The sequence below is a fragment of the Seriola lalandi genome, unplaced genomic scaffold (genome assembly GCF_002814215.2).
Source record: "Seriola lalandi dorsalis isolate HSWRI2012SDOR001 ecotype SW California unplaced genomic scaffold, Sedor1 jcf7180002054883, whole genome shotgun sequence".
NCBI lineage: Eukaryota > Metazoa > Chordata > Actinopteri > Carangiformes > Carangidae > Seriola > Seriola lalandi.
The window spans coordinates 6,425,226-6,440,044 of record NW_019525658.1 but is presented as its reverse complement, the minus strand read 5'-3'; the positions used below and the strand labels follow the sequence as shown (position 1 = coordinate 6,440,044).

Below are 14,819 nucleotides of genomic sequence, written 5' to 3'. Positions count from 1 at the left end.
CTCCTCCTCCTCCTCCTCTTCTTCCTCCTCTTCCGTTACCTGGGGCAGCCATAGCTACAGGCCTGCTCCTGCAGTGCAAGCTTACAGGGAAATGAAACACAGTCTCACCTGCCGGATTCTGAATGCCAGAGAAGGGAGGAAGGATGGTGATTGGAGAGGGAGCGGCAAGGTCAGGGGCAGGGGGGATTGAGGGCAGCTCAGGCATAGTGAAGTAGATGAGAGAGCATGTTTGTATTCGGCCAAGCAGCTCTCTTCTGGCCAGGTCAGTGTAATGTATCACTAACCTCGGCGGCCGGCCTGACTGTTTGCAGCCTCTCACCCATTAAATAATGAATGGAGGTTGACCCTCTGACCAACTAATCAGCTTTTCACCGCTGTTGAATCAGGATAGAGTGGAGGTAGATGGAGAGTGTGGCTGGCTGGCCAGTAAGCAGACTATATGACTGGAGGGCAGACATGTTGCTGGGAAAAACAAAAGGGCTCTGGAGGCTTCACACGGCCAGATTAGCAAGTGCTGGAATTGAAAGCAGCCATCACTGCTGTGGAATCTAAGCCTGGTGAATCTCCCCTGCAGTACCTACTGTGATTTGTTTGACAAAGTCCAGGAAGCGTGCAGGAAACACTTTCTCTATCAACAAGAACAATGTTCCTGTATTGACATAACACTTATGGTCAAGCTCTGGTGCGTTGAGGTTTGGTGACAGTCACGCTGTGAGCAAAGCGGAGCTCGAGGTTGGGAGTTTAGGATGCATAAAATTCCTCTTGCTCCTAAGACTGCCTCACTTGTTACTGAGCTTGAACGGCAGCTCATCTGTTTTCCTGATTTCATTTTAATATTAAAAAGGTACAAACTCTTTGCAGAATACAGTAGGCAGAGGGGTTAGCTAGCACTCTTAGTTCAGGAAGAAAAAACACTTGGCTATGGCTATGGCTTGTTTCTTTATTCATCTTTTTGTTATTACTGTTCACAGACGTGGGACAGCTTATGAGCTGGGTGATTTGTTTTTGGAGAAAGGGGCTGATAATAATGCTCCCTTTATTGATAGTGTTAATGCTTTTTGTGCAGCCATCCCTGTCGGAGAGATGAAAATAAATAGGGGGAGCTTGGCGGAGATAAGACATGTGTTTAATTATTAATTGAGCCATTACTGACAGAGATTGCCTTTTTTGATTTAAAGCAGGAAGGCCTGCTTCAGGGACAGAAAAAGCAATTACAGAATTCCCAGCTTGCACCGCTGCTGCCCATCGTTTCACTGTACACTGCAAGAGTGGAGTGAAAGGAGACAAAACACCCACACACACACGTCCTGTTACACTGCGGTGTTCCATAAATTATTTTAATTCTTCTTCAATATTTATAGCGTTTTAAATTACAATTACAGCGTCATGTACTATTAATGTTGAGCGGCAGACAGTCAAAGGGACCAGGCCACATTACCCACAACCTCTCTATGGCCTGGCACCTCAAAAAGCTGACGGGAGGGAATTGTTTGGTTTGTATGATTCAGGAAGTGATTTCAAACTGCACCAATTCTGACAAGCTGCCTGTTTTCAAAGACTGATTTTCTATGCACAGCAATTAGCCGGCTTGTAAAGTCATTGCTGATATGTCATGCTATCCCCGTGTGCACTCTGCGGCCCCTTTAGAGCACTATTATGTCCATTAGAAAAGTGTCTGCTCTGTGCAAAGAGCCCAGCGTGCATGAAATATTAACCGTTTAGAGTATTGGGCCACTACCGGTAGAGCTTCAATCTTAAAATAGAAACTGTGTTACATAGTCAGTGTATTTCTTCCTCTCCCTTATGTTGGCCGTAACATGTCAGAACGCTTGACACCTGTCAGTCAGTCCTATCAGTGCCTGTCATCTGTTTCAGCAAGCCCGTGGGTGGTGATCAGCTATTGTGACAGAAAATGGGAGTCACATTGAAAGCTGTGTGATTAGGCTCCATTGTGTGCCTCTGTGTTCATTGAGTGAATATGGATTCAGCTTCAGCTGCGGAGAGGGAGCAATTACAAAATCACTAAAGGCCATGAGGGAGTTTTAGGATAAGTTGTCAGGGGCATGACCGGCATTTTGTCTGCTGAACTTTCAGTATACATCTTCAGTTTATAATAGCAGGTGTGTCATCCCTGAACTGTGCTTCCCATCTGACTGTGGAGAACAGGTTGGCATATACAGAGGCGGCTTCACAGTGTATCAGATAAAGTCAAAGTGAATATATTGAATCACTTCAATACTGAGCGTTACTGTGAAGCCTCAATGTCCTCTCCTATACACAACAGAGACCCGTGCTCCCCTGAGGCCTTTCAGTGCTGTCTCTTCAGCTCAGGTTAAATGATGAAATGCCAGCTTACTGCCACCCTGCCCTTTCCATGTGCATGATACCCCTCACCTACTGCACTTCAGCCACCACACCATCAGCAGCGTTGCACACCATACTAGAAAAAAAGAAAAAAAAAAAGCACATGTGAATTTTTGCTGTGGCTGTAACTCAGATGTGACACTTACACCTCAGCTGACATTTCTATTTACGGGCTATCAGTATCAAGCACATAGCAGGGAGAAGACATTTTGAATGTTGAGACCAGGAAACAGGATTACTGTAATGGAGACAAATGGTTGAGATATTATTTGATTGATGAGTTTTTGGCTGAGCTGAAAAGCATTGCAGAGTTCCATAAATGAGACCAAGGCTACATGCTGAACCTAACCCCTCTTAGCAGCAGTCTGACTGTGGTCTAGTTAACTAACTTCTTCACTATAAACAAGCGTCTCACGCTGATTAGTCACCAGTGAGTGACGAAACCAGAGGCTTCTTAACTTGACAGATGAGATGGAGCACCGTCAGTTAGCTGACCAACCTGTGAAAGATAAGTTGACTCCAGTCTCAACAAAAGCCACTGTTGAAAATGGATGTAGGCTTCCTCTGTTTTTTTTTCTTTTTTTAATGTTTGTTTTTTAGAGGAGATAAAGCAAAGAATTTAGAGAGGATGACTCTCAAGAGCAATAGCTCTCATCACATCTTCTGTCTAATCTTAATCTTCCTCCTCCAATGAAGGCATAGCCAGCTGCAGTGTAGAAGGCATTTTCATTGTTTACTTGTGAGAATACATGACCAGCGTCTTATCACTGCTGTCAGGCCTGAAATGTAAAGCGTGTCGTCTGTGATCACTCGCAGGTTTTCTTGTTTTTAATCCTTTATTCCCAGCTCCAGCCATTCTGCCAGCAGGATTGGGTTCCCGCCCCCCCTCCCCTCGCCCTGCATTTGTTTGAAGATCCCAGTTCCCCACTTTTAAGCTCATCTGTGTTGAGCGGTTCAGAGCCAATGTTGTTTGCAGATGAGGCTGTAACGCTCATTGACAAAGCCAGATGGTAGGCGATTGTGGCCAAACACGACGCTTGGATAATGTACAATCTCTGGCAGGGGGACAGTCGTCAGCCGAGATGGATATTACAAACATGCTTGTAATGGATTGGACATTTTGGGAAGCAGTTCACACAGGCTTATAAAGATGGAAAAACCATCGCCAGGAACAGAGCGGATGTAAAATGCTTCAGATTCCATGACGGACAAGGACATCCATGCATCAGAAGAACGTGCCAGAGAGGATTCTCGGGAGAAAGGAGATGAACCCAGGAAACAAGATCCCAGATCAAACACAAATATCATCCTGCCATATGAAGTATTTTCCAAGTATTTCTAGATGGGTGGTCCTCTTCTACTGTTTGTTTAGTATTTCTGAGTCCTGTACCTTTCCAGGGGTAGCATATTAGCATCCATGTTTCTATCAGCAACTTATCAGAGACACTCTGTCTAGAAGCATTACCACAGGCTTGGACTAGTACAGTATGTTTGACAGAGGGCTGGGTTTGGAGAGGTTTGCTATAGAGCTTAGTTATTAGCCTTGAACTCAACACATGGTGAAAGCAGTAACCAGACACGAACTGCTGAGAAGGGGCTTGTGTTTTTTCCTGTATTTCACTGGGTGTGAGCGCCATTAATCGTCCCAGTGTTTGTTAACAGACAAGCGGTAATTCGCTGAGACACAGGGGCCTGCATTTGGCTGTTTCAGGGTGGTTTAAAAAAAGAAAAAAAAAAGAGCATGCACAGTGTGGTCTCCTCCAATATTCAAGCGGTCATCTGTTTGGCTGTTGTTTTTGGCTACTGGTGAATTCCCTGCACTGGGCCCTGGTGGTGGGGCCCCTAATGGCCTCTGACTGACTGTAATACCCCATTCAGCAGAGCATGGGCTCCAGCCTCCCTGGCTGTTGGGTCAGTGCTGCTGTGTGTTGAGGGGTGAGCAGCAGCAGGACTGGGATTTCACTGCTGTTTGCTTTGGGAAGGAGCGAGAGAGACTGCTCCAAAGCCACACGACCCATGGAGAATTGTGTACAGAGCTCCCGCAGCAGTATCTACCAGGGTTAGTCTGATATATGGTCTTGCTTTTGTTCGAAGATTTTTTTTCCCATGTCTTTATACTACAGTTTCATTGATGACATAAAAAATGGAGCACTGATCAGTACGGTAGTCTTTGTTTTTAAAAATCCCATAACCTAAATTGAGGCAAGTCTACGTGTCAAAGCTTTAAAAACTTGGACTTTATTGGCACAAAATGTAACATCTAAACATATTTTGCAGCATAAACAAATACAAGTTCTCTTCAGGCTCAGTCTAAAACTATCAGCACTGATAACAACCATAAAGAGACCACATCTGTTGTAGCCTACCAGTGACAAATTGCATCAAAATCATGGCTGCATGTGTTTTTGGAAAAGATCAATATACAGCTATTGCTATCACTAATGATACAGGTATTGACTCATCAGCTGTTAAGTGCCAGGCTAGTGCTGAAGTGCCCTGTGCTCCTTATCAGCTGTGGCACACTGTATTAGTGTGCTGGGTTGGCGTAGCACTGACCTAATCCTGGTAGCAGGTGCTACTGGAGCCGAGGTAGAGTGGACATGTTTTTCAGGGAGGATGAGCCATCTGGGTCTTGATACTTTATGGTGCTTAAAACACGCCATCAAGTGTGACACCCCCAGCACTTACCTTTTAGCTGCACACAATAATCTAAGCGCTGGCTGCTAAAGGGAGAGAGGAGGCTTTCAGGAGAATTTACAGGGTTTGATGTGGTGTGGAGCCTCCGCTTCGACACGGATTCAAGAAACAGCCAGACACATTTGGCGGTTTGATTTTGATTCCTCTAACTCTTTCAGTGTTGTTTTTGTCATCTGTAGTCTGAAATATGTCGAGCAGAAAGAAAAGGGTGTTTGTTTTGTTTTGTTTCTGTTTTTGCTTTTGTGCCAGCCTGCCTTGCTCGACACTTTTCTGGTGCCTTGTGTTGTTGTTGTTTTTTTGTTTTCTTTTTTTTTCTTTTTTTTCTCCTGGTGTAGTCTGTTTCATCTCGCAAGCGATTTGGCTCGTTTCTGAGTCCAATTTCGCTCCTGTTTCACCATGCGCCCCCCTTTCCTCACAGACATACTCACATTCACACATTTCCCCAAACTGACACGCCGCCTTCACACTCCAAACAAATCAGTTCTGCACTTGCCACACTTGGAACACCACAGCGAAATGCGGCAGCTCATAAGAGCCCTGAAAATGTCCAGGCTGTTTTTATGTTCCTTGTCCACTCGAGGAGGCCAAACCCAGATTCTCCTACATCTCAGTGTGCGTGTCGGTGCCCGCCTGCATGTGTGGCTAGGGCTTAGAGGAGATGGGAGCACACAGTGGTAGGTTTGGGTTAGCAGCAGCCCCCCACAGGTCAGGATCCAGGCCTTGTCTCCATTAGTTTACCTGACACAACTCCTTGCACTCTGCTCTCCTCTGCCTTATTAACTAACCTCTCTCTCCCTCTTTCTCCCCCAGTCTGGGTCACTCTATCCTTCTTTCTCTGTCATGCTCTCTGTCTCTCTAATCAAGAATGATGAATGGGGTGCAAGGAAGGACATTGAATGTTTGCGAACCTGATACACCCTCCAATTGTCATTCTTTTCCTGTGGCGGGTGAGAACATGGTAGTTGGGAGAGGAGGGGGGGGGGTGATTTTGAGGAGGCTTTTGTGTGTGTTTGTCTAACTAAGCTCTGTATGAGAGCTATTTCAAACATCTCCACCTTGGTCCTCCAAGTGTGTCATCAGCCTTGACATGTAATTCATCGCCGGCCCAAAAAAAAGAAAACAAGATTTTTTTTTTCAAAAGTCTACTTTCAGATATCACAAGCTCCGGCTGCCGCAGAAAAAAGGCTTGTAGCTCATAAGAACGAAGCTCTTTTGGCATGTAGCCATTAGAAGGGGAAAATGGCAGCTCTAGTCTAGTCTTCAACAGCTGCTGGGTTTCCATCTGTAAGCCTAATTATCCAGCAGCACCCCAGGAGCAGCTCAGCAGCAAGATCCTCCTATAGAAGAGGCATTGATTACATCAGTGGGTCTATACCGGACAGTGTGTTTCTCTTGGGGGCTACAGATATGTGAAACTTAACCCCAGGCACTTTGATGCACACTGGGGTGCTATCTTTAGACAAATAGACCCTATCACATCCACCCTCCCTGTAGATCATGTAGAGAGATGCTCTACAGTTTGCTGCAGACTATATGAAACAGTAAATAAAAAAATTCTCAATAGATTTTAAGTGGTAAATATTTAACTATATTTTATACTGATGGTTGATTAATCTATTTATTGAAATGATTAAGAATATAATTAACATTGATATTGATAATCAGTTAATCATTCAAGTCATTTATCCAGTTAAACCTCCACTGGTTATAGCTTCTCAAATGTGAGAATTTCCTGTTTTATATCCTTGTAAATTGAATGTCTTTGGGTTTTGGACTGTGGCTCAGAGAAATTATTGCAATTTGAAGGATGTCATCTTGGGCTCCATGAATGTCATTTTTATTGACTGAATCATCTGCATTTTGGAAAGTTAAACTAGGTACAATATTTTTCCTGCAGCTGTTAGCTGATGCTGTGGTTACAGATCGGTTGGTAACATTGATTGGTTCGTTGTTTTTTATTTGTTCTGCCCTGTGCAGTGAAATGTCTCTGGTATGTTGTAATGTACAGTGTGAGAGATGGCACACTGACAGGCTCTTGAATGACAAGACAAGTAGCCCTGAACTTTGATCAGCATTGTGGAGATCAGCGGCCTCGGCCTGTAATAACAGGATGCTTCAACATGTAAACATGACAAGAAGAAAAAAAAGTGGTGGCTGATTGATGATCTCGCTCTCTGGCAGCTGTTGATACAGAAATATTTGTTTTTAGCTGTTGCCACCTATAGAATAGCACCGCTTGCTGCCTCAGCATTCTTGGCTATCAGAGGGTATTATATGACATTACAAATATGGCTGCTGTATTTGCATGAAGCAGGTGAAGTAGCTCAAGCAACATCTAAGTCGAAACCACAGCTTGTGATACTCATGGCGACAAACCCCTGCATCTGCAAAACACTTTAGGAAATATGATATGTCGGCAAAGATGTTTGTCCTTCCCCTTTCATGGCACTAAATTGCAAAGGCTGCATATGTCAAAACAGTGAATGAGGCATAGAGAATGGTTAGGAGCTGTCAGCTTCCAATTGTTGCTTTGCTTTCAGAGTGGGGAGTGAAAATGGAGATGGAGGAGGAGGAAAAGAAAAACATGCAGGCTCTTTCAGACCACTGTCATGCCACTTAGGATTTGTTGAAGGATTTTCACCCAGCCATTTCCATTCCATTGAGGAGTAATCAGTACGGCACTGAAAGATAATATTATATCCACTTAGAGGCATGTGGGCTTCATGCATGTTCATACATGAAATGAGGCTGGAAAGCAATGCCTCTGTTTACATTGCTGAGCACTTACCTCCTCCATTTCTGCTTGGACTTGAAGCTTCCTGGCAAAAGCTCCCTGTCTGTGTCTTTTATATCTCTTTCTTTCTCACTCTCTCTTTATTTCCTACCTCCTTTCCTTCCATTCTCTATGGATTGTCAGCCAGCTGGTGGGCTAAAAGAGGATGGTTTCCTGTGGGGCACCAAAGTGATACTGTTCAGGCGTTATGCGAGCTTAAGTAAAGCTGACACGCTGCTCGAGAACTATAGCCCACACTGAGCCCCACAGCAGCCCATGGAGAGACTCTGAAAAGGCCTTAAAGGTATGGGAGACACGGGGAGGCTGCTACTGTCCACTCACCGCTGTGCTGTGATGTGGGAAGCAGGAGTTAAGTCCTTTATTAGAAGTGGCAGGCGTTGTCTCCAGTCACCTCGATAATTGCAGCAACACGTCCACTGCCGTAATCAATTGAGACAGCTGCCACTGCGGCGTTCAAGTCCATAAGGCGGGCGTGTCAGGCTAATTAATGAAATGATAAGGCTAGTGCTCGCAGCATTGCACAAGTAAGTCCTGAAGGCTCCCCTTCTTTTAAGCACAAAATTCATCCTTAAAGTTCAAGTCGCCCCTCCCTTTCCCTGCCTGTTGGCTGTCTGTCCTCAGTGGCCTCAGGGTAAGAGGGGTCACCCGGGTCAGTGACAGTGAAAGGGGTCAAATTCCAGGCTGGCAGGGTGGGCCATGTCAGAGGAACCATTAGACTTGAGCTTTTCTGTTGAAAGTTCCAAGATGTCCACCCTTTTATTTAGGATAGCCCAGTGGCGCTGACCTTAGACGACCCGGCTGTGTTCATAAGAAGCTGAGACTGATGGCTGTCCCAGAACACATGAGCTCTGCTGGAAGCAGCTCTGCAGGGGGGTGGGGGGATGATGGAGGCGTCTTGCTTCTCTACAGAACATTATAGCCAGGGGTTAATGACGGTTTAACAGTGTTTTGGAGCACCACTGGACCGTAAATGACATAAAAGGATTTGGACAGTCAACATCTAGACCTCTGTCTCTCTCTCAGCCACCATTTTCCTCCCACCCACAACATTGGTATATGTGCCATGAGAGGTGAACGGCATATGTGTCCTGTACCATATGGCTGGAGTTTGAATTGGGATCCGATATGCGCAGGAAAAACTGATTCATCCCACAGCTTGAGCTGCCAGCTCTCTGAAATGAACATTAGGTTCTCAATTTATGCCTGGGCTTTGACTGTAAACGTGTTACAGCTTAACACCCATCCCCATTCTGCTGCCATCCACTCCTTTTGTCAGCTGCGGCGAAGAGACAGAGAGAAATAATTGAAACGTGCCAGCTGTCCCCACTCTTTAGCTATCTTGGCCAGCTTTCTGCTCGTCCACTCCCCCATTAACATCTCTGAGTGATTTGCAAAAACGTCGCCTTGGCTCCCCTCGTTACCAGCTTGGAGATGCTCGAGGCAGATTAAATAGTGTGAGGGAAAGCAAGCCATTGCAAATTTCTCCTATGATTTTATTATTAGCACAATGATTCAACACTGCTCAGCCCTTCTGTTCCTCTCATACAAATCATTTTGTTGAAATCACCCCACCTTTTTTTTTATGACTGAATACCTCACGGCAATGAAGTGTTGATTGGCAAGACTGCGGTTTCCTGCCTTCTGCTGGTATCTGTTATAGCCATCTTCCACAGTCACTCACTCGTGAGCTAAGCCTTGGCTGTGTGCAGATTGCTTGTCTAGAGACGTACAAAAACCAAATCATTGTGAGCTCAACCGTCAAGAGCAGCAGAATATTCTGTCAACCAGAGCCAGCAGGAGACGGATCAAGGCAGCGTGCATTCTCACATACCTTCTGCATCCTCCAACGTCTTTCAGCAGATATGCCGTTTTATTTATATATCTATCTGCTCATGTCCTTATTTTATCAGTGCCCTGACTGTTTATGCTTTGGCAAAGCCATGAAGGCGAGTGAACCGCAGTGTTTGCCTAGTAAATGAGAACACCCAGTGGCCTTAAGCCTCTCTTCACCCCCCACACCCCCACCCCCACCCATCACCAGGAGAATTTGCATACGCTCGTATCTAATCTGAAAAGGCTTTTTGCATACAGGTTCTATTTCCATGGCAGTTGTATACACTGGCGTCGGTGTCAGCATTGAGCAGGTAATTTATGTAACATACTGGTTTGCATGAACAGCATTCGTTTGCTGAGGGTTTTAGATGGAGGCCAGATGAGAATGTTCTCTAGGGCCCTCGTCTCATTGATGAGGTCATTGGGTCCATTTAGCAGGTAACTAGGTGTGTGTTTCAAATAAAGTGGTTAAAAAAGCTTCAAAGTGAATGCTTTTTAAAGGCTACAGATTTGCAAAGCATTTGAAAGTGTGCAGAGCTGTCCTCTGGGGCTTCTGCATTGTGTTCTTGATGTGTCATGTGTCAACAGACTGTGCTTTAGAGGGATATCCTGGTCACAGCAAGGAGCAATTTTATCCTTTATTGAGGTCTCCTGGATAATGACAGTTAGCCCATCCTAGTCCAACTCAGGGCCAAGCCATTCCAGACTGGTCCAAGCCATTCAGAGTTGGGCCATCTGGCTGCATAAAGGCCACAGAGGACCAGATCTGTGCCAGCTCTCCAGATGTTCCACTGGGACAAACAGGGTCACAAGTGAAGGATATCGGAGGCAGGAACAGCTGTGTAGCGACACTGTGTTCACCCCAGATTCCCCGCTGGACACATCAGTCATCACCAGTGAATCCCAGCGGCCTGTTGTCCGTCTGTTACCTTAGTCCCCGTGTCCCTCCTCTCTCCTCTCTCCATCCCTCCATCCCCCAACCCCATATCACTGCAAACGCAGGCACGTGCGCACAGGGCAAGGCCCAATTCTCCTGAGTAAGCAGGGCCGCAGGAACAACTATAAAAAGATCAATAGTGGGATGAGATGTCATCTGGTGAGCAGACCTGCCAACACCCCCCTAGGGAATGTCCCTGTCCCCCCGGTGCACTAACCCAGCTAACAGGAGAGGTGGAAGGGGGGGTGCCACCCCCCACCACCGGGCTGCCCTCCAACCTGCCTGACTCACTCACACCATCTGCTCAGGTTTGTGGGGCAGGGCTTCAGGACAGCACATTTTTTGTACAGACACTCGTATGGCATTTGTTTCACATGACTGCCTGTGGCTTGCCTACTGTTTTCCTCAGTATGTGATTGCAGGGAAAGCGTCTCCCATGTCCTGAGGAGAAGAAGAACAAAACAATGCCAAATTTGTCAGTTTGTTGAAACGCTTGAAACTGCAGTTGACAGTTGTGTGTGGTTTTGCGGCGAAGGTTTGTTGAAAAACAGCAGTGATTTTGCTACATATAGCCGGTAGGTGACATGTGTCAGAGAGGCATTCCTGTCATCTTGTTATCACTGTGCGTTCGTTTACACTCAAAATGGCTGCTGCACTCATAAAAATGGTGAAAAAGTCATCTGTTAGGTAAGGGTATTCACAGTAAAAGTGTTTTCTGCCATCAGTTGTTCGCCACTGTTGACTTGCAGTATGCTGCTAAAGAAGCCGGAGCACCTGTAGTTTAAGTAGCTATCACACATTAACTCTGAATGTATATTTACATAACAACTACACATCCTAGCTTGAAATTATTATTGTTATTGGAATGATGTAGCCTTTCTGTAGCAGATTTTTCTCTACCAGATTTCTCTCGCTGTGCACTGCCCTTCACCAAAATGAAGACGTTGCGACTCTTTGTGTTTGCGTGTGTGCATGCATGTGTCTGTGTGTGTGTAATGCGCCCAGAATAAAAACTTTTTTTGCATCCATTTTCTGTTGCATCCATTTGTGGATGCGCGTGTGTTTTGTGTGAGAGTGTCTTAGCTTGCAGAGGGATTTTAATGAGGGATGGGTTGGTCTGAGCTGATACCTCCCTGCCTCCATTAGAGCCCATTAGAATCATCATTAAGATAACCCGGTGCTCGCTGTGGCCCTGGCTTCCCAGCATTAGTATTAGAAGCCCCTCTCTATCTCCTAGTGGTCGTAGTGAGACTTCATTCCGTATCACTCGGCTCACATTGTGTCTGGGAGAACAGGTTGCCACGGCAACATCACCCAACGGCGACATTTCGACTGTGGATATTTGCTTCTTCGCCTCTGTTTGTCTGTCGGTGACTGTCTCTCTGTCTTCGCCTTTAGTCTTCCCCTTTCTCTTTCGCTTGCAGGAAGAGAGACTGACAGTTTAATCCAAATCCCAGACCCCTATAAATCTGGAGGTCTATATACACCCAGACCCCAGAATTCATTTGAAAATCGTGACACCTTAGCCAGCCCCAGTTCTCCCATAAAATGCAAGGAGCAAGGGAGGGGGAGCTCAACAAATAAAAAAATAAAAGCTCTGCCCTGCCTTTTTATTGGTCTTTTTATGGGTGTTAGGATCCTTGAAAGATTAAGCAGGCTGTTAATAGGGACTGGATATTCCATTAGTAGGCTGCATATCGAGTTCTCACTGGCTTGACAGCAGCTCTCGGCTCTTCTCATTTTTTGTTACCGTTGAGAGTGCCCGTGGAGCTTTTTTAATTGCGGCACTAGTAAGCCTTCTGACTGAAGTACTGCTGCGTCTTAGCTGTAGATTAGAGCCGCCTAGAGAGCCTCATCTGCACCAGGCTGTCTTCTCTCTTCCTCTGTCTCTATCCGTCTCCATCCGTGTGTGAACGTTTTCTTTCTCAGATTTTTCTATGCATGTGATGTTTCTGCGCTTAAAACAAATTCCACCACTTGCGGCTTTGATTAGTTCAGTGTGTGTTTTCTCCATTGTAGTTGTAGCACTAACATCTCCTCAAACTCACTTTCTTTGTGGCCCATTTTGCTTTTCTTTTAACTCTGAGAGAAGTAGAATATCACCAAATATCTTTTCTTTTGCATTGATTCATAAGTGCTTTGAGATTCTTTGTATGTGAAAGGTGTTGAGATGCTGCGTTTTCTGCCACTTTAATTTTCCCGCTACAACGGCACATAATTACAGTGATTAAATTGCAACAGCCTAAGTATGAAAAGTCGTTGTTGAGTGGAATGCTGATCATAAAAGCTTCTTGTCTGTTGAAAAGACCCCTGATGAATGGTAAAGACAAAGTGGCCAAGTTCAGAGTGCTTTGCTGCGGTTTCCCAAATCCCCTGAAAGATCAGGAAGGGAGGACAGAAAAGCACAGTGGCAGAGAGGCCAAGATAAGGGGCCGTGATCTCTCTTCACAGCACAATTGAAACATAATTATTTCATGCCAGATTGTGTGCTCAGCAAAGCCCTGAATAGGGGCCGACATTTAACTTTAATTAGCTGTGATTTATTCATACTGACTGGATCGCGAGAAGAAATTGGATCATCTGATTATAGTCAAGCATGAAAATGACCTGATTAAACACTTAATGGAACCTAGGGAGAGGGAAACAGGAGGAACCTTGGGCAGAAGACGTGGAGAACATTAGAAAGGAGGAAAGGGAGCTATGTTTTACTTATCATTGATCATATATACTCCTCTGAATACACACAAACCAGGAAATGACTTGACATCAGAGATGGGCAACGCAGATGAACTTCAGATAGAGGTTTACAAATTCTCTTTTTACATTTTACTGTTTCTTTTCTCCTCAGGTGTGCCAACGAATGAGAGTCCCGAGTCCAAGACTTGTAGCTCAGCCAAAGTATCAGGGCTCCAGCGCAGCCAGGAGCAAAGCAACAGTGAGGTGCCCTTCGCGCCTCCCGTGCCTAGCCCCACCCCGGCTTCGGCGCCCACGGGCTCCCCTGCCCCTGCTGCAGCAGCGGCCCCTCCAGAGCCTCCTAGAACACGCCTCCCCACCCCGCCTGCTCTCAGTGTCAAGAAGGAGCAGCCGCCTCCACCCCCTGTCCCTACCCCTCCCCTGCTGAGGCCACCACCCCATCCCCAGCCCCACCCTCCTCACCCACACCCGCACCAGGAGCCCCGTGTTCTTCCGCCTCCACAGCACCACGCACGGCCAGTAATCAGCCACCAAGTGCACCACCCACTGCAGTACAACAGCCTCCACGACATCAGGTGGGTTGTAACATGGGCATGTTTGGGAACTGGGGCAGGGACGTACAAGAGGGGAGGCATTTGTGATTCATTAAAAATGGCTGCTTACCAAGAATTAGCAGTGAAAAACAGCCAATAAAAACACACACTACTTACAGTAACATACCCAGGCTGTAACTGTAACACACTGGTGTTAGATTAGTGGCATATTCAGCAACATTTCAACCTCATTTGACCAGCTGAGTGATGTCTGTGTAAGACCACTAGGGATTTCAGTATTGCTGACTAACAATAACGTAGCAGAAATTCAGTATTCAGTTTATCACCGTATCCACCTCTATACAAGATCAGGGTGTCACACTGTAGCCAGTATCTTTTAATGTGTCCTTTATTGTTAGACTGATGCGTTTTCACCACTTTAGATTTTCTCCATGAACCTTGGAGGAAGGTTGTGTGTTTTGCCAGAAACCTCTACTTTTCTTTAATGTGTCCTTGCCAGTCTAGTGGAGACAGCAATAAAATAAACTGCAGCAATTTCAAAATTAATATAATGTAGTCCAACAAGATACTGTGCGATTTATATTCTACACAATATCAATATCGAGTTTTCAAGCAGATATTGATTTTCCGCCACACAAACTTGCAATAACTAGCTGTCAGATTTACTGTATTTCATTGAGCAACACTCCAGCACATTCAACTGTTTTCCATTTCATCTCATTTTCTCAGATTCTGCCCTCACCTCTTTTTTTAGTTCAATGTAAGAAGCTTTATTGGAAAATCATTCTTCTGTTGTCAAAGCAAAGTGTCAAATGTATCAGTAACGCTGAACTAATACTGAGCTGGCAACAAAGCAAGTGAACTCATGTATACAATAAATGGAAGCTGTAAAAGTTGGTAGTGTTTTCACCAATTACATCATAACTACTGCATTCTTACTGTACAC

At 45.4% G+C, this 14,819-nt stretch overlaps 1 protein-coding gene across 8 annotated transcripts in view; it reads left to right on the top strand.

Annotated features, from left to right (window-relative positions):
* The window catches only part of fbrsl1 (fibrosin-like 1), a 153,724-nt gene that overhangs the window by 122,790 nt on the left and 16,115 nt on the right, over positions 1-14,819 (top strand). For all 8 annotated transcript variants that reach the window (XM_023397607.1, XM_087171589.1, XM_087171590.1 and 5 more), the window contains one exon: positions 13,474-13,894. Coding sequence is in view for 4 of the 8 variants with exons in the window: in XM_087171589.1 (XP_087027715.1) it covers positions 13,474-13,894 (421 nt within the window). In the remaining 4 variants the exon portion in view is untranslated. The remainder of the gene's footprint in view (positions 1-13,473; positions 13,895-14,819) is intronic.